At 35.0% G+C, this 21,821-nt stretch overlaps 1 protein-coding gene across 6 annotated transcripts in view; it reads right to left on the minus strand.

Annotated features, from left to right (window-relative positions):
- DMD (dystrophin) overlaps positions 1-21,821 on the minus strand; it is a 2,144,556-nt gene that overhangs the window by 619,621 nt on the left and 1,503,114 nt on the right. For all 6 annotated transcript variants that reach the window (XM_047764837.1, XM_047764839.1, XM_047764840.1 and 3 more), the window contains one exon: positions 15,739-15,856. In XM_047764837.1, coding sequence (XP_047620793.1) covers positions 15,739-15,856 — 118 coding nt within the window. The remainder of the gene's footprint in view (positions 1-15,738; positions 15,857-21,821) is intronic.

Genomic DNA, 21,821 nt, shown 5'->3' on the forward strand with positions numbered 1-21,821 from the left:
TTCCCCAGATCATGTAATGACAATTTTCTAGGTATTATTCTCAGTCTAGGTACTTTAAGGGGTGGTGTCTTAAGTTGCTTACTACTTAATGAAAGCAAAACTTGGAATATTCACTATTGCACAACTTGAAGGATTTATTATATTTCTAATGAAATTATACTAAATCACACCTGAGCATAATTTAATGCCCTTTCGTTAATTAGCATAGTGTACTGTGATACTGAAGAATCTAATTTTTAAATGAAGTAATAACTTAGCAGTTTCTTCAGAATAATAAAGTAGAATTAAAATTTGATTAATTTTGGTTTCAAACCGGCATTATGACGTTTTCTTAAAATTCTCTTTATTTGAATTATTTAAGGGTGACAATTCTGCTTTTAAAAACCAACTTGGTATTCTAGTTGAAGGGGAGCAGAATATACCACCCCAAAATATGCCTCTTCAGCATAACAATTATTTTAGGATGATTTTTTTTTTAAGAAACAGTAGACATAGGAAATGCTCTGAAAATTAAATAGAAGTTACACTTTTGTAAGAGACATTTATATTTAAAAAAAAATCCCCATTTGTAAAGGTGTCCCTCTCTGTACCAGAAAGCAAAGAATGACTCTAAATTTACATTTATATTTAAAAAAAAAAACAACCCCATTTGTAAAGGTGTCCCTCTCTGTACCAGAAAGCAAAGAATGACTCTAAATTTCTAGAAACTTATCAAGGAGAAGACAGGGACTTAAATCTGCATCAAAACCTTACTCTAGTTTACTGTGCTTGTTCTGGTCACCTCTCATAACTGGCCATCTTCCCACCACCAATATCTTCTTTCATCTTTAGCTGAAGATGGTATTTAAGGTGGTGACTTGGGCCATTTCAAGGAGTTGCTAATTTTCCTGGGTCTCTCCCTTGTATATAGGAGGTGCCCATGTTAATAAACTCCTGGTTTTCTTTTCTGTTTATCTCTCTTATTACAGCAGGTGTTTCAGCAAAGGACCTAAAAGGGCAGAAGGAAAATTATTTTTCCTTCCTACATAGTCAACAATTTTTATCTGAACTGGGCCATTGTATTTGCCAGTGACTTTAGTGGCTGGAATTTTAAATTAGGAATCTAGCTCCTATATTCAAGATAAAGACCTATTATATAACCTCCAGCTCAAAATATGTATTTAAAGTTAACCTGTTTTGAATGGTCATGCAACTTGTTGGTGTATATATTTAGAACCAGGACAGAAAAATCATGAAATACCATTTTAATCAAAACATAAACAAAATATTATTAGTACTGTTAAAAATAAAGCATCTCCCAAGTGCCTATCCCAGATTTTGGTACTAACTGATGCAAACTACCATGGTCAGTGTGGTTGTTCTAAGTCTTAAAATATGCACAACTCATTAGCTACCTAATGAAGTGTAAAGCAAGAGAATGTAATGCTTTTAATGGCCAGAGCACATCTTGTTGGCTGCCCTGAGCTGATATTTATTCTACTTCCTCCAAGGACAACAGGCTACTTAGTCATACACTGTTTTTTTGTTTTTTTTTTTTTAATATAACACAATTCACTTTCTTATTTTGTCTCTAAAATGATTCCCTGATTTGAGTTCTCTGAACGCATTCAACAGACATATGATAAAAAGAAAAATAAATTTTCATTAAAAAAAGACAGTAGAATCCAAATTTCTACTTTCAAGATTAGAAAGGGGTACCTGGGCTTGTAAAGATTAAAAACTCTCAATTTACATGTCATTTTCATTTTGCTCAAATCATCAGAGCCACCAGAAGTGAACTGAAGAATGTTTTAAATGGCCTTGTATGTTTTCGGCAAGGATGAAGTATGTGAACTGGAATCCAACCAAAGTGCTTTTAAAATCTGTTCTGTTTATAAGAGATTGTAGTAAAAGGACTCTCAATCTCTTCGTATTGAAAAATCACTATTCCCAAGTCTGGGTATGTTTGCTATGGCTTTTGTTTGTTTGTTTTTGTTCTTGTTGTTTACTTTTTAAGTAGGGCATTTTATTAATCTCTTCAAGGCTAATTCTAAATTCTTCCTAATGGCGACTCCTGGTCATGGAGCTGAGGATGGCAGCTTGTAGCCTTACACTATTTGCCAGCTACAGTTCAGTCAGTGTTTATGGCATGCTTGTTATTTACAGAATAAGTGTTAGAATTACAGGAATTCAAATATAAAGGAGTCACACTTTGAAGCTTATAGTTCAATCAGGGAGACAAAAACATATACAAGGAGAGAATGTCCTCAGAGACACAGAAATGCTTGGAATTACTAACCTCTGGCATTTGGTAACTTACAAATGCAGCAAAATGAGAAACACACATACACCCACCCCACCCCAATCTCTGAACTATCAGTGAAATAAGGGAATAGTCTTCTGGTGGAAATATTTGCTTGTTAGCTTGCTTGTTTATTTTAATATATGTTGGCTTCTTATCTTTCTAAGATGGTTTAAAGCTGACTTTACTTAAGGCTTAAGAATGAATCCCTTTAAAGATCTTTAAGTCTCATGATTCAATAAATACCTGATATATTTTAACTTAATTGAAATAAACTATTACAAGTTAGTAAATAATGTATGTAAATATATGTCAGTAGTACCTATAAGATTTATCTATAAATATATACATATACAAATATATAAGAATATAACTGTGTATATAAATGTGTGCTTGTATATAAACATTTATTTATTTTATATATATTTATTTGTAAATTTTCAATAACTGAATCTCAAGTGTTATCTCCTTTCAGCATAGGTTTGGGGAAAGAACACCCATATGACACCTTTCTTAGAATTAGAAGACTTGGGTTAAATCCTGGCTCTACCCTTTATTATCTGTGTCATCTTGAACAAGGTATTCATAGCTATGACACTTGCTTCCCTTGTTCATTTAATGAGGACGATACAGTTGGCCCTCTATATCTGCAGACACAAAACCCTCAGTTACAGGGGCTGACCACATCACTGTATTACACCACTTTATGTAAGGAACTTGAGTATTGCAGATTCGGGTATTCTCAGGGCCTCCTGGAACCAATCCCCAGCAGATAATTAGGAAAAACTGTATCAACTTTAGGCGACATTGTGGAAATCAAATGAACTCATACATGTATTAGAGTTCTTTGTCCAATTCATATAAAACATAACACAGATATAAAATACTATTATTATTCATAAAATGAGATATTTTACAACCTGAATAAAATTTGACTTTGCCAAATAAGTAAACATTAACAGCTCTAAACTGTCTGAAATATTTTGTATATCCTGGACTTCTCTAGAATATGTTTTCAGTCACCAAAGCACCTAGCCATGGAGCAGGAATCCTGGGCATTTTAGGTGCTCTGCCTGATGCTAAGAAAAAAATTAACCCCATTTGATGTATTGCTATATACCACAAAGTATGTTTGCCATGGTGCCCAACACTGACAGACACATAGCCTGATGTTCTAAAATGCTGAGCAATTTACAAGTACTAGTAATAATCAAGAGAATGCCCCCATTTTGTAGTTCAACAGGACAGTGCCTTTGCCATTTTGCAGTTCCCCTTTTAGTAATGGGTATGACTACACCAAATCCTAAAGAGAAGCAGGTAAAGTATCATTGTTTCAAAAAGCCAACATGAGCCTATATATTCCTATGTTGTTCATATTACCTTATCTTTCTGCACAATTACACTTAATGTTCACATTTTCAGGTTGACTGGATTTTATCAATTCATGGCACAATTTTCTGTTTAATTACAGAGAAAGGTGCTTTCCCTCATTCTTATTCCATGCATTTGAGACCCAATTTTATCTTTCCAAACATTCTGTTGTTTAGCACACTTTTTTTCCTGATAGCAAATGAAATCAGGCTGGTATATGACTCTGCCTTTTCTTTCCTTCACCATTTCTTTTATTTCCTTTTTTTTTCTTCTGAAAGCCAGCTGTGGCTCAAGGCAACAATTCTATGACTCCTGTATTGAAGAGAAAAAATCTAATTCCAATACCCAGGTTGACTGTTTCTATCACTGCTCTATGGACTTCATAGGTGACTCTCAATGGATTCACTCCTGTGATCCAGAGTTAGACTACTTACAGATGGTAATAAACTAGACTATGTGGTAGCTGGAAACCCTAAAAATAGAAAGTTCCAAGGCCCTACAGTGGAATTTAAGAGAATTAATAGCTCCAGTGGAGGAAAAAATTTTGAGCAAGTACTAAATATTCTCTGTAGAGACAGAAAAACAATTCTCAATCTTCATGTACCTGTTTTCTAGATATGAAAAACTCTTACCCTTATGGCAAGGCTCTGTTATTGCTGACACCTCAAACACCTAGTAGAACTGTCAAAGATGAAGACGGAAGTATGGTACAGATGGTTGTGTCCCTCCAAATTCACATGATGAAGCCTTAATGCCCAAGGTGATGGTATTTGGACAATGGAGCCTTTGGGAAGTACTTAAATTCAGATGAGGTCAAGTGGGTCCTCATGATGGGATTAGCATTCTTATGAGAAGAAGGAGAAAGCAGGGCTTTCTGCTCTCTGAGAACTGGCCTTCCGCAAGCTAGGAGGAGGTTCTCATCAGAAACCTAAACTTTCAGCACTTTAATCTTGTACTTTTCAGCCTTCAGAACTGTGAGAAATAAATGTCTATTATTTAATCTACCCAGTCTATAGTATGTTGTCACAGTAGCCCAAGATGACCAAGACACTGATATTTGTGTAGTGATTTTCCATTGGAAAAGGGCTTCTCCTAATGCCATTCTGTTTAATCCTAATAGCAATCTGGTATAGACGGCATTGGAGCCCAATTTTACAGATTGAAAAACAAAAGGCAGAGAGAAACTAAATAATTCTCCAAGGGCCTACTGTCATTAAATGGCAAAACCAGGACTTAAATCACATCTTTCCATCTGAGAGTCATTGCTTTTAGAATCACATTACTCTTAGAATGAAATTAAGGAAAGAGATTCTGACATGTTTGTCTCCCAAACATAAAAATAATAATCATCACTGTAATTATCATTGTCATCATTATCCCACAACCAACCACTAGCTGCCTAGGTCTTTCTGGTAGGCATCCAAAACTCAAAAACTTTCTTTCCAAAACTTTTATTCTCCATGTAGAGAGAGGCTGAGTGGACCTGAAACAATTACCAACTTGTCCAGCAGCAATATAATAGTCTTGGTTGGTTCTTTTTCCTTTCAACGTGCACATGGGATAAAGCGCACATGCCAATGCTCTGCCATTTTCAGGGCACGGGTAGCATTGACATTTGCTGAGGTATCTGATGGAGATAGTCAAGGCAACATGGGGTCTTGTTTCAGAAAACTTTCATTCTAGGGCTTAAAAAGTCCTATGGTAGTCAGCTCCAAAATGCTCCCCAATAATCCTCAGCTCCTGGATATGTGACTTTTGGAATCTCTCCTTCCTCTACCTCACTGCTTCAAGGCTGACATGTGACAAATAATTTTCTGAAGAAATAAGAGTATGAATTTTGAAGCTAGGTCATAAAAGCATTATAGCTTTTGCTTCATACTCATGGTTTACTTATTCTGGGGGAAGCGAGTCACAGAGTCACAGGGACACTTAAGCAGTTCCATGAGAAGTTCATGTAGAGAGGAACCAAGTGGACAGTACCACCTCCCAAACCATATAAGTGAGCCACTTTGGGAGTGAGTCCTCCAGCCCCAGTCAAGCTTTCATGTGACTTCATCCCCACCTGACTAGTGTCTGCAACCCCAGGAGAAAGCTCAGGACAGAACCATTCAACCACATCACACGCAGGATTTCTTAACCTAGACAATCTGTGAGAGAAGGTAAATAAATGTTGCTGTTTTAAGGCATTAAGTTTTGGGGTTATTTGTTTTGCAGCAATAGGTAACCACAAATTCCTTTTCTTGACTAAAACAGAATGAGCCCAGTTATGTCCTTTGCATGTAGAAAGGTCACAATCCATTAGTCCTGCTTGCTTCATAAATGCTTTCCTTAAGGCAGGTACAACAGAATAAAGACTAGTGGCAAATAATTTGTTATGTTGCTTTAAATTATTAATGAGGACATTTAGTAAATAAAGAAGTGGTATAAAGAAAAATTATTCCTACACTCTTCCAACACCTGAGGAGAACTGAGAGAATCTTTTAGGAGCAGTTTATGGCACATATCTAACCCTTGACTTAGCTTCACCCAAACTGCATGGAATCAGCTGGGAGTAATATTCCTCCTTATACCCAGAGGTATAAAAATATAAGAGAAATTCAGGTCTTTAGTAGCAATGCTCTATTAGGCCTAAAATGAAAATGTTAGCCTATGAAAATTTGGAATTCCCCCTGTGAGTACATCTCTTTCTGTTCTGTATTTGTCTTATCAGCTCACTTTGCCTGAACATGATATTCTTCATATTTATTCATAACCATCTTTATTCTATCGTACCAAAAAAGAAAAGAATCATTTTCATTAGTTGGTTTATTTATTAAATAGAGTTATCTTCATTATGTTCAGTTTTTAAAGTAGATAAATAGAACCTTTGCTAATCCAAATCTTTCCCCTTAGAAACATAATAAAAAAATAAGCAATTAGTAGAAAACACTTTATGATAAGTGTAGTTGTATCACTTTAAATAAAATAAATCTATTTTTCCAATTATTCACATAAAATAGTAATTAAATATACTCATGACAGCTAATTTGGATTTTAAAACCTATTCAATTTTTTTTTTTTTGTCTTTTTAAGGCCACACCCAAGGCATATAGAAGTTCCGAGGCTAGGGGTCAAATCAGAGCTATCGGCCTACACCACAGCAATGCTAAATCTGAGATGCCTCTGGACCTACACCATAGCTAGTGACAATGCCAGATCCTTAACCCACTGATTAAGGCCAGGGATCAAATGCACATCCTCATGGATACTAGTTAGGTTCATTACTGCTGAGCCACAACAGGAACTCCCTATTCAAATATTTTTTGATATTAATTCTCTCATAAAATTTAAAAACTGAGATGCATTAAAACAGAATTATTTCATGATAGATGTTTAGTATTAGTTTAACGCAAGAAAAATTCTGTAAAGAAAAATATACATTTTTTTTTCTTCTTTATCTTTTTCTTTTTATAACTGCACCTGCAGCATATGGAAGTTCCCAGGATAAGGGCTGAATTGGAGCTGCAGCCCTGGCCTACACCACAACCACACTACCTGACCCGAACTACATCTGCTACCTGTGTGCAGCTTGAGGCAATGCTGGATTCTCAGCCCACTGAACAAGGCCAGGGATCAAACCCGTATCCTCAAAGAGACATCACTAGGTCCTTAACCCACTATGCCACAATGGGAACTCCAACATTTGTTTTTTAATACGTAAAAAAATTGTTTTGGCCACACCCAAGGCATATGGAAGTTCCCTGGCTAGGGAACAAACCCAGGTCGCAGCTATGCTACCCATACCACAGCTGTGGCAATGCTGGATTGTTTTTTTATACACAGAAATTTTAATGTATGAGTTATAATTACTTTAATGGAGCTCTGAAATTCATTAAGATGTTAAAGATTATTATTATTTAATATATATTTCAGGAACCCTATTAATAGGATACTAATGAAAACTAAAAGAATCAAATTTATATGTGAAGAAACACATGTGATGTTTAATTTTATGCATCAACTTGGCTAGACAATGTTTTATGTATCAACCTGGATAGACAATGCTGCCTGGTTGTTTGTTTAAACATCAGCCTAGAAGTTTATGTAAAGGTACTTTTTAGATGTGATTAATATTTAAATCTGTAGACTTTGAGTAGAGCTGATTAGCTTCCATAATGTTTGAGGGCTCATCCAATTAGTTGAAATCCTTAAAAGACAAGACTGAGATCCTCAGAAAAGGAAAAAATTCTGCCTCCAGACTCAAGACTATAGTATCAACTCTTCCCTGATTATCCATCCAGCTGGAGTGCCCTGAAGATTTCAGACTTCCCTGTTCCCATACAGTGTCATAAGCCATTTTTAAAAATCTCTCTTTTCCTCTTTATATATCTGAATATATTTAAATAAACATAAATATTATATAAATTTTTGTGTACATTTATCTTTTTTTGGATATATATATGCATGTATGTATATGTGTATACACAGAGAGAGAGAGTTTTCTAGAGAATGGTGACTAATAAACTCACTACTCCTAGCAAATAACAACACTGGAAGAAAAGATTAATAATAATATATACTACATAGTAAAATTCTTATTTTTGTAACAAGACTGAATAATGATATTTTGTTTAACCCTTGGTATAACATCATGGTCCACTGCACCAAAATTTATGCTATTAGACTGGTTTGGACTACAGAAGATATAGAAAACAAATATACTGCAAAACCTAAAACCTCATTCTTCATTGTGTGTTTATCTAAATGCACCTATATTGCAAGTTGCCTCTGAGAGAGGTCATGCTAACTCTTCTTACATTCCTTAAATATAAGCCAAGTTCCAGGTTCTTCCTTAGGTTTGCTTTTCTTTTTTGTTGTTGTTCTTATTTTTGTTTTTGTTTTGTTTTTTAGGGCCACACCCATGGCATATGGAAGCTCCCAGGCTAGAGATCAAATCAGAGCTGCAGGCACAGCAACACAAGATTTGAGCTGCATCTGTGACCTACACCACAGCTCATGGCAACACCAGATCCTTATTAACCCACTGAGTGATGCCAGGGATCAAACCCGCATCCTCATGGATACTAGTTGGGTTTGTAACCCGCTGAGTCACAGTGGGAACTCCAGGTCTGCTTTTCTTTTCACCTGCTGCCCTGTTTCTATGCAAACTTATCCACTCCAGGTAATTTCCAAATCTGTATAGAAGTACCTTCACCCCTGAAATCGCCTCTTGTGTTTTCCACCATTGCTCATTCCAGCCACTGGCTATATCTTAAGCACATTATTTGATTACCCATAATCAACTCCTTTTCCCGAGTTTGTCTTTGGTTATGATATTACCATCTTCTAAAGCACTAAATCTCAAAATCTTAAGAGGCAAGCATTCTTAGATTTTCAGTTCCACACATCCAATCAACATCCAAATCCTGCTAATGCTAGCTTCTCAGAATATCTTAATTCAGTTCTTTCTTTTCACTTCACTGACACTGCTCTAGCCTGGGCTCTCTTGGCTGCTAACTGCTGTCACTGACTTCATGTACGCTCTTATCCTCCATTACATACGTACTCACACACACACACAAACAAACACACACACACACACACACACACACACTCCTATAAATTCATCCATCACCCATTGCAAACCTAAGCCTAACTATGTTATTCTCCTGCCATCCTTTTCTGAAATATTCCTTGCTTGGTAGCCTCTTTTTCCTTTTCAAAAGCTTAATCAAATTTAGGATTTTTACAGAAAATTTAACCTCCTAGGAGCATTCCGGGACCCCCTCATTTAGATCCAATCTTCCTTTCTCCTGTGCTGTCTCTCAACATTTTGTAATACTTCTCCACTGAAATAATTACCCTCGCTTGCCTTGCCTGGATATACTTGTCCAAATACCCACATTTGATTGTGAGCTCTTTTTTTTTTTTAATCTCTTTTAAGACAAAGGCTGAATCATTCCTCCCTGTATCCCCTCCATCACCTCTGATGTTAACGAGCACAGAATAAGCATTCAAATATTTACTGAACTGAACTGAACTCTTTGGTTGCCAGCGGCATTCTGGTGGATATAAATTATGAGAGCTGCTTGTAGTTATAACAGGTTGACAGCAGGTGCTAGATGTCAAAAGAAGGAAATTTATATGGTTGACTCCACTTCTTCTAAAATAGGCAACTCTCTATTAGACAATACTTGAGAGGAAGATATTGGCTGGCATTTCATTAGCAATAGAGATTTCCTAAAAATGTGGAAAACAACAAAGTCTTTTTATTTCACCATGAAGGATTTCATGCATTTGGTTGCAGCAGTGAATGATGGGCTGACAAAGCTGCTATAAAACTGTCAGTTAACTCAAAAATCCTGTGAGAGTATTTTTATTCTCATACAATAGCACATTCTCCCCTCTATAGCCCTATACACCAGCTCTTTAAGCAATATGATACAAATTCATTTTCTTAAAATTTATACTATGTCACCAAATTTCTCAAAGAATTCTGGACTACTCTAAAAAAGTCTTAGCTGAAAAAAATAATCTTAAAAGAAACAACTTTGTCTTAAGACATGTCATTTTGTTTTAGAAGTTTCCTCCCCTGCGTGAGATAATAAAAGGCCATATGATATTCCCTGTCCATATTCTTCCAGCTACAGTTCCTCTGTACCAAACTCACTTCATCTTGATAGTATTTACCATTTAATGAGCATCCGGTATTTGGCAGCCTTCACTTTAGAAAGATCATGTAATTTTATCTTTATAATCACCCTACCAGCTCAAGTATTATTACTAAACCCACATGACAGATGAGGCAACTATGGCTTAGCGAAGGAAATCCACATGGTCAAGGTTGAGCAGCTATTAGATCACTGAGGTGTACTGTCCTGTACATTCGCAACACATGTACAAGACAATCCTATAATTAGACATGCAAATGCACAGAAGACAACAACATAAATGGGATAAATACAATATTATATCTAGATTATAGTAAACTGAGGTTACTCCTAATATTTTAAGATGTGAAATAAATATTTCTTCTATTTTTTGACTAACAAGCCCTTACTACTTGATGTGCCTCAGGCTTTAGAGTTATATAGACATCAGTTTAAATTCTAGTTCCTCACCTGACAGCTTACTAGGACTGTAGGTATGTTACCTAAGCTCTCTGAGCTTCAGTTTTCTGTCTCTCTAATAATGTCTACCTCCTAGGGTTAGAGTAAATATTGAAAATGAAATAGCTTACATCAATTGCCTTGTTTTTTGTAGTATCTCTCACATAAAGGCTTTTCCAAATATTTGTTTAATTCTATTTTTATATCTCATCCCATCTTTTGCAAAGAAACGTTCCCTTTGATTTTTTTGAAACTCTCATTTTTTTTTTTTTTTTTTGGTGGAGGAAGAATCAGATAGTACCAAAGAGCTTACTAAATGTTTTAAATGCTTTTCCACTAAGCACTGAAACAACTCAATTAGATTATAGTTAAAACAGCAAGAGATAACACTCATTGAGCTCTTCCTATGGCTAGTATCAAAGTGCTCTTCATGTAGTATCTCATTTAATTGTCTCAACATTGAAGTAGTTAAAAGTAATCTTATTTCATAGAGGAAGAAACTGAGATCAGATAGTTTACTGAGATTAGTTGTTTATTCTTGGTCACAAAGGTAGTAAGTGGCCAGTCCAGGCAGCTTTCCTTTAAAACCTATATGTGCTATTGCCATAAATCTTTAAAATAGTAACAGTAGGAGTTATGGATGGAGAAGCTACAGAAACAAGGCTCTCAAATGCAAACGTGAGATTACCAGGTTCACCAATATTATTAGCGGAATAAACGGAACAGTAAGAGAGCAGTTCTTTCTTTTCATATCATCCTCACTGCTATGAGAGGTATGGTATTAAGATTTGTAGTAGTAACAGACATGAATACGAATTTTGCATTATTCAGAAATCTCCAAGGAAGTAATTGCAGATCCTTCTTATCTGTTTTTGGTCTCCTGATCTAGCCCTTTTGCAGAAGAAAATCACCAGGAATGGCAGACACAGGCAGCAAACAAAGAATTAAAGGAAAATGAGCAGTTTGACCACCAGAAATGGCAAGGTGAGTTTTTCACTTGAATGCTCTTAGAATGAAATTTATCTTTTCGCCTAAATTATTATGACATGGTTTCTGTCAATATAATCACATGAAAACAACAGCCACCATGGAAATAGTTTTATACAGTGAAACATGGTTGGTATTCTGCAGACCCAATTACTTGAGATTTTAGCATGGTTATTACTAGTAGAGAAGAATTACTTTTTACAGGAATTTTCTCTTGACAGAATGTAATAACTATGTATAGATTTCCCCAACTGTTCAAAGTTATGAACTGGGATTTACCAAGGAGGGAAACATGTTTCAATATAGTGTTATATACTTATTGAATATTTTTCTTTATTTAGCTGATTCCTTTTTAAGTATTTCTAGAAATTTCAGGGCAATAAAAAAGGAATACTGAAATCTTCAAATAAGAAAATACAATTTTATGAGCAAGTATTTTACTTGTATGCGTTCCCTGAAAAGTAAATCTATACTAAGAAAAATTCTATTTTGAACATGACTGAAACTTTATGAGTATTGAATTTCCATCCCATTTTATTGATTTCATATGGAGAGATAAACTGAAATATAGCAGGGCTGCAAATGACATGGTTTAGATAAACATATCTTGTCAGAATTACCCTGGTATGAGCATTAGAGTCTCCAGCATGTTTAGAATTAAGATTCTGGCTTATGCTCTTAATAAGCAACATGACATGTCTCAACAGACACTTGCTTTTAAGAAAATACCTTTTTGGACCATTTGGGTTGGAATCTTTCCACTATGCTGCAAATATGCATAAAGGTATTCATTCCTTAAAGACAAAAGCTTAGAAAAGCACAACTATTCAAATAACTAGGTATTAGTGAAGATATACAAATCTGCTCTCTGGTCACTCAATTTAATCTACATCATGAAAAAAAAAGGTCAATACAATATCTAAAAAAGTATGCAAGGGATAATGGAAAATATTTAGACAAAATTTAATGGATACTATAAAATAAGTTAGTGTTATTTTCCTCTGAGGGGGAAAAGAGAAGGTATTTTTCATTAGTAAAGTAGCAAATGACTTCCACACAGTATGTTCAGATTTGTATAAATATCTTGGCCAAATTTCTATATTTCTCAGGCAAGAAACAGATGACTTGACTTTGCAGTGGGAATCCAGTTTCATACTGAGTGAATCACTCGTGAAGATTCACTCTTTTGGGCCTGTGTGTTTCATTTTGGTGAGGAAGTCTTGTGGTTCCAGTTTGCACTCTATTCCATCAGTTAAACAGCTATGTACATTGGTCATTACAAGGCAATTTTGCTCTTGTATTGCTTGTTATAGAAATGACCTCCTGTTTGTTACATAGAACTAAAGAACTTAAGTGCATTCTTCCTGTCCAAATGAGCTGTGGGAGAGATCAACTGGTTTCTTAGCAAATTAATTTCTCTTCTTCCTGAGCTCTATATTGGACAACATTTCCCAGTTTTTCTTGCAGTTAGATGTGGCCATGTGACAAGTTCCAGCCAAAATATTATGAACAGAATTACTACTTTCAAGCCTGGCTTATAATAAATTCCAATGATCAATACTCATGCCTCATCTGCCCATTCAATGCATAAGACTCATATTCTGGACACAAATGTTGGAAGTGGCTTAGGTCCCTGAATGCTTTCATTAAGAGCTGCTTACAGTGGACTACATCATAACACAAAAACAAAACAAAACAAAACAAACAAACAAAAAACTTCTACTTTGGTAAACTACCAAGATTTGGGAGCTTACCTGTTATAATGGCTAGCGCTACCCAACTAATTCGTTAGCATATATTCAAAAAGAGTGTTTGATCAACACTAAAGAGTTAAAAATTCAAAATAAAGAAGAGTCTATTTTAGTTAATAATCACTATAACTGAAAAGGGAAATGTCTTGAGGAAGTGAATCAAAACATTCATAAGTACAGACTGAAAAAGTATCTAGCCTTAGTCCTAGAGATTAAGGTCATTAACAAAAACAACAAAACAAGACAGGAAGTGGCAAACATTCTAAAAGGAACACAGACTTTTAAGGCAGAAAGAGACAATGGCAAATTCTAAGCTATGTTCTCTGTTTGTTTTGTAAGCTTGAGCAACTTGATTAACTATTCTCAGAAACTGTTTCCTCATCAATAAAATTGGAATTATGAAATTTAACTGAGATAATTTTGTAAAGATTTTATGTACACATACATATAGAAACACACATACCACACACAATATAATACTGAGTACCTAGGAGGCACTCAATAAATAATTGCTATTAACACTAAGTATTTACCTAACAAATGTAAGTATGGATGATAATATTTTCCAAATATAACCCTTCGATTCTGATTACCTTTCCCTCTCCCCCAACATATTGGCAACCAGACATTCTGCTTTCACTTTCTTAGGGAAATGTTGACACAACAGAATATATATTATGAACACACGGATTATTGGTTTTTAAGTTTCAAAAGCCTAGGCCTGGTATAAGACAAAAGATTTGGAAGGAAAAAAGATGATTAAACAAAAGTTTTCTCTATTACTCCACTAGAAAAGATTTCCTCTGGATGTGGGAAAGGAAATGATGGGGTACTGCAGGGGAAGTAAGAAAATGTAATACTGATATATACCCCAGGAGAGAAGGGAAGTGGAGGGAAGGGAGGAGACCCAGGGAGATCCAAGAAAATCTGATAGCAAAAGTGACCTGGGACTCATTTCTGAGGAAAACCTCTAAGGGAAAAAGGACAGAGAGCAGTTTCCCCTAACCTTCTGTCTAGTCCTCTTCCTTGAACCATGTACAGTTACTCTGAATCACTCTGTGTAAAGAAGAAAAGAGCATGTGCATTATCTAGGCAGATGGGCCTTAAACAGCCTCTCAAAGTTCCCACCTGATGATCTCTGATATTGCAATGATCTCTGATATTACACAAGGAGGGCATCCAAAGAGCAGAGAGATGTCTAGATCTGAAAGTACCACTGGATACAGAAGAGAAATATGGTCTAGGAAGCAACGGCCTCCTTACACCAACAACCGAGGATATGAGGGAGAGAGTGGCGTCTCCATGGATGCCAGGCTAGACGCATGACAAATGAGGATCAAATGTTCTGCCACACCTATGTTCACCATATCCACCATTTCATGCTTTGCAACTATATAAGCTTGGATTGATGAAAATTATATTTTCTCTATTGCATGGAATTACATGCAGTTACTGAAAAGATAACAATATGGACTGAAAAACTTAGTTACAATAGTTATGCAATATTTTTTTTTGGTCTTTTTGCCTTTTTTAGGGCCGCTCCCGTGGCATATGGAGGTTCCCAGGCTAGGTGTCCAATCGGAGCTGTAGCCGCCAGCCTATGCCAGAGCCACAGCAACGCCAGATCCGAGCCACATCTGCGACCTACACCACAGCTCACAACAACACCGGATCCTTAACCCACTTAGCGAGGCCAGGGATCGAACATGCAACCTCATGGTTCCTAGTCGGATTCGTTAACCACTGTGCCACGATGGGAACTCCAGTTATACAATTCTTTAGCACTATTTTTTTGTCTTTTTAGGTCCACACCTGTGGCATATGGAAGTTCCCAGGCTAGGGGTTGAATGGGAGCTGTAACTGCCAGCCCACATCACAGTCACAGCAACATGGGATCCGAGCCACCCCTGCAAACTACACCACAGCTTGCTGCAATGCTGGATCTTTAACCCACTGAGTGTGGCCAGGAATCAGACCCGCATGCATCCTCATGGATATCAGTAGGGTTCGTTATAGCTGAGGCAAGATAGGAACTCCATCTTTAGCACTATTTTTATAAATTTTGTGGAGGCATATGAACTTAAGTTATCCTAGAAAATTTTCATACGTCTTTTCTTAAGTTTCACATGCCTGTTAAAAAAAGAGACTTATTTTGGGAGTTCCCTGGTAGCTTAGTGGTTAAAGATTTGTCATTGCCATTGCTATGGTTCAGGTTTGATCCCTGGCATGGGGAATGTAAATAAAAAAAAGAAAGACTTACTTCGATCAGTAATTATTGTTCTGGCTTCTTGATTGCTGGTCTTGTTTTTCAAATTCTGGGCAGCAGTAATGAGTTCTTCCAACTGGGGGCGCCTCTGTTCCAAATCCTGCAGTGTTGCCTGAAGGAACAAATGCAACAATACTGAGGTTCTCCAGCATTGTGCATTCCTTTTATGGAATGCAAAGTAAAGTGTAATTTTCAAACCAACTAAAGCACTTTTAGAAATAATAAAAAAAAAACATGTTACTGGATATAAACCTCTAATGTATAAGGCTTTATAGAGAACACTTTAACAAGAAATGTTTCATTTTTAGATACCAGAAATATTTAAAGTGAAAATCGTGATTATAGATTTCCTTCACTATTTAGATGGAGTTATTTTAGGGTACCTGGGTTTACTTAAACCAATATATGAGTGCCATGAGTAAGAAATGTAATTTTGAATTATGACAATGTATTTAAGAGAAAGATAGCTTTTTATACCTGTAATCTCACTCTGTTCATTGTCAAAATTAAAGTGTATATTTTAGAAACAGAAAAAGCAAAGAAGTTATTTAAAAGACATAACTTATTTAACTTCTTTGCTCCTGAAATTCCTCAAGTATAAAATGAGAAGGCAATGTAGGTGCACTAAATTAGTCTCTCCCAAATTGTCTCCAATAAGAATCACCTGCTTCAGAATGAATGCATTAGTAGGAATGAAGAGGGCTGGAAATCTGCATTTTTAACAAATTTTCTACTTAATTCTTATCAGGCAAGTCTGGGAAGCATCAGACTAGAAGTTAGTATTGTATTCTATATTGCAACTGACTTTAATACTCCTTTAAATAAAAGTACCAAATACAATGAAGCCCCCCCTCACACATATAATATATTAATAAATTCAGCCCTCTGTCAAGTGTCCATCAATTTCTATTTTCTCTGTCATCTACTCTCTCTACTGGGCCAAAATGCCAGTGACATTTACAAAGAACTTTGGGAAAAGTAAGATATCTCCCTTGTTGTTGTACTCAAACTGAATACATTTTATTTTAATTTGGGAAGGTATAATTAATAGTTGTTATTAGTTTAAAACAACTATTTGATAGATGTTTTACACCTGTTTTCTCATTTTGATTCTCCTAATAACGACACTAATAACTAAGCCAGAAGTCTTTACAGTCTTACATCCTATGCTCTTTCTACTACCGATGAGGCCAATGAAAGTAAAGAGGTGAAATGTGGTAGATGGTGATGTTTATGAAAATTAGTTATCTGCTATGCCCTTTGACTGCTGCTGGATTTCTAAGGACATTTGTATTTAGAAAGGCCAATTTTTTATCATTCTGTAGTGCTTCTTTTGTGAAGAGATAGGGAAATAGGCCTTGTGATTTGAGCTCAATTGCTTTTAGTAGTATTAAAATAATGGGAAAAACTTATCCAAACACTACATATATATTTTGAGCATTTTCTCCCCTCTGTATTGAGAAATTGGAGGAGCTAACTTTTAACAAATTTTCCACATTTATAAGCTGTGATTGCTCAAAAGAAAAATCCAATTTTCAGGTTTCTAACTTTTATGGTTTCTTTACACAAAAGTGTGTTTGAAATATGGAACAAATTGCCAAAGACAGCTACTGAAGTAAGTGTCATAAGTTAGTTGGAGAGTACTGAATAAATGCTAAAATAGAAACCATAGAGTAGCAGACAAATTTTACGAAATAAGATGTTTTCCAGGGTTAGAAAGTTAAACTTTGGTCATCCATAACACAGCAAGCTGAAAAGGTACTTTGAAATTCTTGGCTCTAAAATGTCTAATACATTCAATAGATTTTTAAAAAACAGATTTACCTGGAAAACCAGATGAAGTCAAATATTCCCCTCAAATTTAACAGAGGACTCTAAATATACACAGCTAACAAAGTACACACATTAATTCATTTATACTCTCATTCTTTCATTTTATAAATATCAAGTGCTAGGAACTGTTTTAGATATTATGAATACAGTGGTGAAAGAATACACTAGGTATGTTTTATGAAATTTCAATGAAAATTTGTATTTTTAAATACATGAACATTTTTATATAGCAAAGATTAACCTTATCATCATTTTTCTTTGATTTAACGTTAATCCATCTTCAAACAACCAGGGCACTCTTTGCTTCTCACTCCTGGATATGTAACTCAATGATGACTATACCTATTTTCTTCTTTTAGGATTATAAAGTTCGTTTAAGAAGTATGTTATAGAAGTAACTTGATCAACTTTAATCTGAACCTTACCAGGCTCTAAATTAAACCTGACCACAATGAATAGCTTTTACTGCTGAAATTAGCAAGCATGTCAATTTAGACTTAAAACAAGCCATTTTCCTCTCTAATGAACAAAAATAGGTCTCAAGGTATTGTGAAACCTCTTCTCTAGTTGGGTGATTCTTTAATTCTGCTGACAGACACATGCTTTGTAAGCACCTGAGAAGATTATTAATGACATCCTTAGAAGCAGTCTCCTTCAAAAATCTAAGGAGATTAACAGCTGCAATAAAATTATGCCTTTCTAAAATATTTCAAAACAAAACTGTAATTTTATCCCACTTTTTGGTCAATGCATATAAATGTTCATTTCAAAAGAGAAACTGTACAATAATAATAATTACGTTTATATGTATATATATATGAAATTTATCAGATGCTAATATACTAATTAAATAGTAGTTTCTCAGGAGAGCAAAATGGAAATTTTCCCGTTTGATTTTCTTTCCAGAAATCAAGGGCAGTGTCTGAGTATGGCATTTATTTAATATGTTTTTTGTTAAGATACTATACAATCAGTGGCTGAAAGACCTTGCTAAAAAACAGAATGCATGAAATGAGAGGAACAATTATTTTCTCTTTTCATTTGTTTTTTCTTTTGAGTGTACTCAATTTATTTGCTATTACAATTCTTGGACTTGACAACTTAATTTTATAATCCTATAACTGCTCAAATACAAAGACCTTCATCTCTATTCCACTGAGCCATCCACAGAGGAGAACACATTAGATTTAATCATTACACAAACTGCCCACTTTCAAAATATACATCTATGAAATTCTGTTCTCTGCTCCCAATCTGGTGCTCATACCAGATGTGATTCTCTAAAACACTGCTTCTACTCTGATCTTCATCCTCATATGATCTCCAGTTGTCTTCTTTTGGATTTCAAATTTTTTATTAAAGTATAATTGATTTACAATGTTCTTTCAATTTCTACTCTACAGCAAAGTGACACAGTCATATATATGCACATTTTTTTTCATACTATCTTCCATCGTGTTCTAATCCAAGAGATTGGACACAGTTCCCTGTGCTGTCATTCAATTTCTTTATTCTAGGTTTAGTCATCTATATTTGTCATGCTAAACAAGTAGAACACTAATTATGCTTATTTATTTTTTTCTGATATGAGTCCAGATACTTATAACTTAAGTAAAAAAGACTAAAACCATTACATGCTTAAAAGTACCTAAGCATGGTAATTGAACATGTCTACATGGATCTATCATTCTGGAAGAAAAAACACAAGAGAAGAAAGGATCAATGCTATTTCTAAAGAGTCATAAGCCAGCTACTGGGCTTTACTAAAAACAGCTTACCCCTTGGAGATGAGAATTCATCATGGAATCCACTAGCTGAGCAAAAACAGAGAAAAAGATCTTCAAATACAAAGTGAATCAGAAGTTATTAATCCCACTGAGTCTCCCCAGGGTTGTGGTAAGTAGTTATAAATAGCACTCCTATGAAAAAGGGAGTTAAACAATGAAGCCATACATACTAGAAGTAGGTCATTTTAGGTTCTTAGAAAGAGCTACACTTTGTAATGGTGTTTGTTAAAATGACATTCTAACTAAATAATACTTAGATACAAAATTCTGTATGTCATTGAGTATTTAGTATTTATATGTCTAAGCAAAGACCTTAACCAGAAACTTGTTATATTTTTAGTATTTGTTTACAAAAAAAATCTTCACATAGTTAAATTTACAACAAAAGCCCACATGATGTTCAGTTACTGCCGTTTTCAGGAAATAAGCATGAATTAAAGTTACATGGATGTAAAAAGCGGACACCTTATATTCTTTTATTTACAACTTAAAAATGAACATTAAAGACTGACAACGTGAAAGAGTTTATAGAACCACTTTATGTATGGAAGAAAATAAGCATTTAAGTCAGGTCGGTCCTAAATTGGAACCTTTCTAACTGAAAGAGACTTACGTGTGAGGATGCTAATCATCTGTCTAGCTTTCATTGAGCACCTTCATTCTGGCTTCTACTCTTGTATTTGGATGCCTCTCCAAATAGACTGGCCAAAGCCAAAGTTGTCTTTATTGTTTCCCACATTCTCACCTCTCATTTACATTTTAAACTGTTTTGGCTATTTTCCTGCTAGACATAACTTCCCTACTTCTCTCAGTGTTCTACCAGCAACTCTGTTGGGAACTTCACAAGCACCTTCTAACCGTGGTTATCCATTTGCTCTTTCACTCATTCAAGAAATAATTTTTTTAAAGCATTTTCCTTTTAAATAATCTAAAACTTATGGAAAATTTGTAGGAATGGTAAAAGAACTCACATGTACCCTTCACTCAGATTGACTAATTGTTAATATTTTGCCACATTTTATCAATTACCATTCTAAAATTACATATATATAAAGTATCTGTATATGTAATATTATATATACTGTTTTAAGAACAACTTGAGAATAATCTGAAGATAGGATACCCTTTACTATTATATATTTCAGTGCTTACACCACAGCTCGCAGCAATACCGCACCCTTAACCCACTGAGTGAGGCCAGAGATTGAACCCTGTCCTCGTGGATATTAGTCGGGTTCATTTCTGCTGAGCCACAATGGGAACTCCCTTCAGTGCTTATCTTTTAAAAACAAAGGCATTCTCTGACAAAACCTCAGCTCGATTTCTAATTCAGGAAATTTAATATGGCTTTAGTTCTGTAATCTAATCTCCATTCTTTATTCACAGTATAAAAATTACCCTTTTAAATGCCTTTCATTTACTGGTCCAGGTTCATGCATTGCATTTAGTTGTCCTATCTCTTCAGTCTCCTTTAATCTGAAATAGTGATTTGCCTTTCCTTGAAGTTCATATCATTAATTGTTTTGTATTTAGTAGAATGTCTTCCACTTTGGGTTTTTCCAAATATTTTAAAGTATTTATGTTGTGTCAGTCATTGAGCGAGTCATAGGGGATACGACAGTGAAGGAGGAAAAATTATTATTATCAAGGGGAAAATGAGCCAGTGGTGATGACAGGCAGTAAATAAGCAATTATAATAAACTAAGGTGGGTATTCTGATAGGGAAAGCACAGGGAGTTATCAAAGCATGCAGCAGAGATATCTAACTAAATTTAGAGGTCAAGGAGAGTCTTCTGAAAGAAGTGGAGCTTACCTGGTCCTCAGGTCTTCTTTATCCCAATTACACAAATTTGTGTGTGTGTCTTAGCTCCATTTTTAAAAGTTTTTTCAGCTTTATTTGGGTAGATTTGACAAGTAGAAATTGTATATAAAAGTCTACAGCTTGATGTTTTGATATATGTATGCATTATGAAATGATCACCATAATCAAACTGAATAACATATCTATCATCTCACAGTTACCTTGTGTGTGTGTGTGTGTGTGCATGATGAGAACACATAAGATCTACTCTCTTAGATAATTTCAAGTATATATTATTTATAACTATAGTTATCATGCTGTACATTAGATCTCCAGAATTTACTAATCTTATAACTTGCTGTTTGTAGACTATGATCAACAATGTCTCATTTCCATTAGCCCCCAGCTTGTGGCAACCACCATTTGAGTTTTAGCTAAGTATTAGTTTTACCTAAAGTTAGAGTGGGAAATACATTTGAAATAGCTAAAAACTAATTCTACCAGCAGTTCCTAACTGAATGCCAAGTACTCACATAATAATATACATAGAAAATTAAAACTTGGCTTCTTTTCTCAAGGAACTCACAATCTAGCAAAAACTAAAGTCTCAAAGAACTAATACAGTGGGAAATAATGTTAAAAACAAAAACACTACT

This window comes from Phacochoerus africanus, chromosome X (assembly GCF_016906955.1).
Source record: "Phacochoerus africanus isolate WHEZ1 chromosome X, ROS_Pafr_v1, whole genome shotgun sequence".
NCBI classification, from domain to species: Eukaryota; Metazoa; Chordata; class Mammalia; order Artiodactyla; family Suidae; genus Phacochoerus; species Phacochoerus africanus.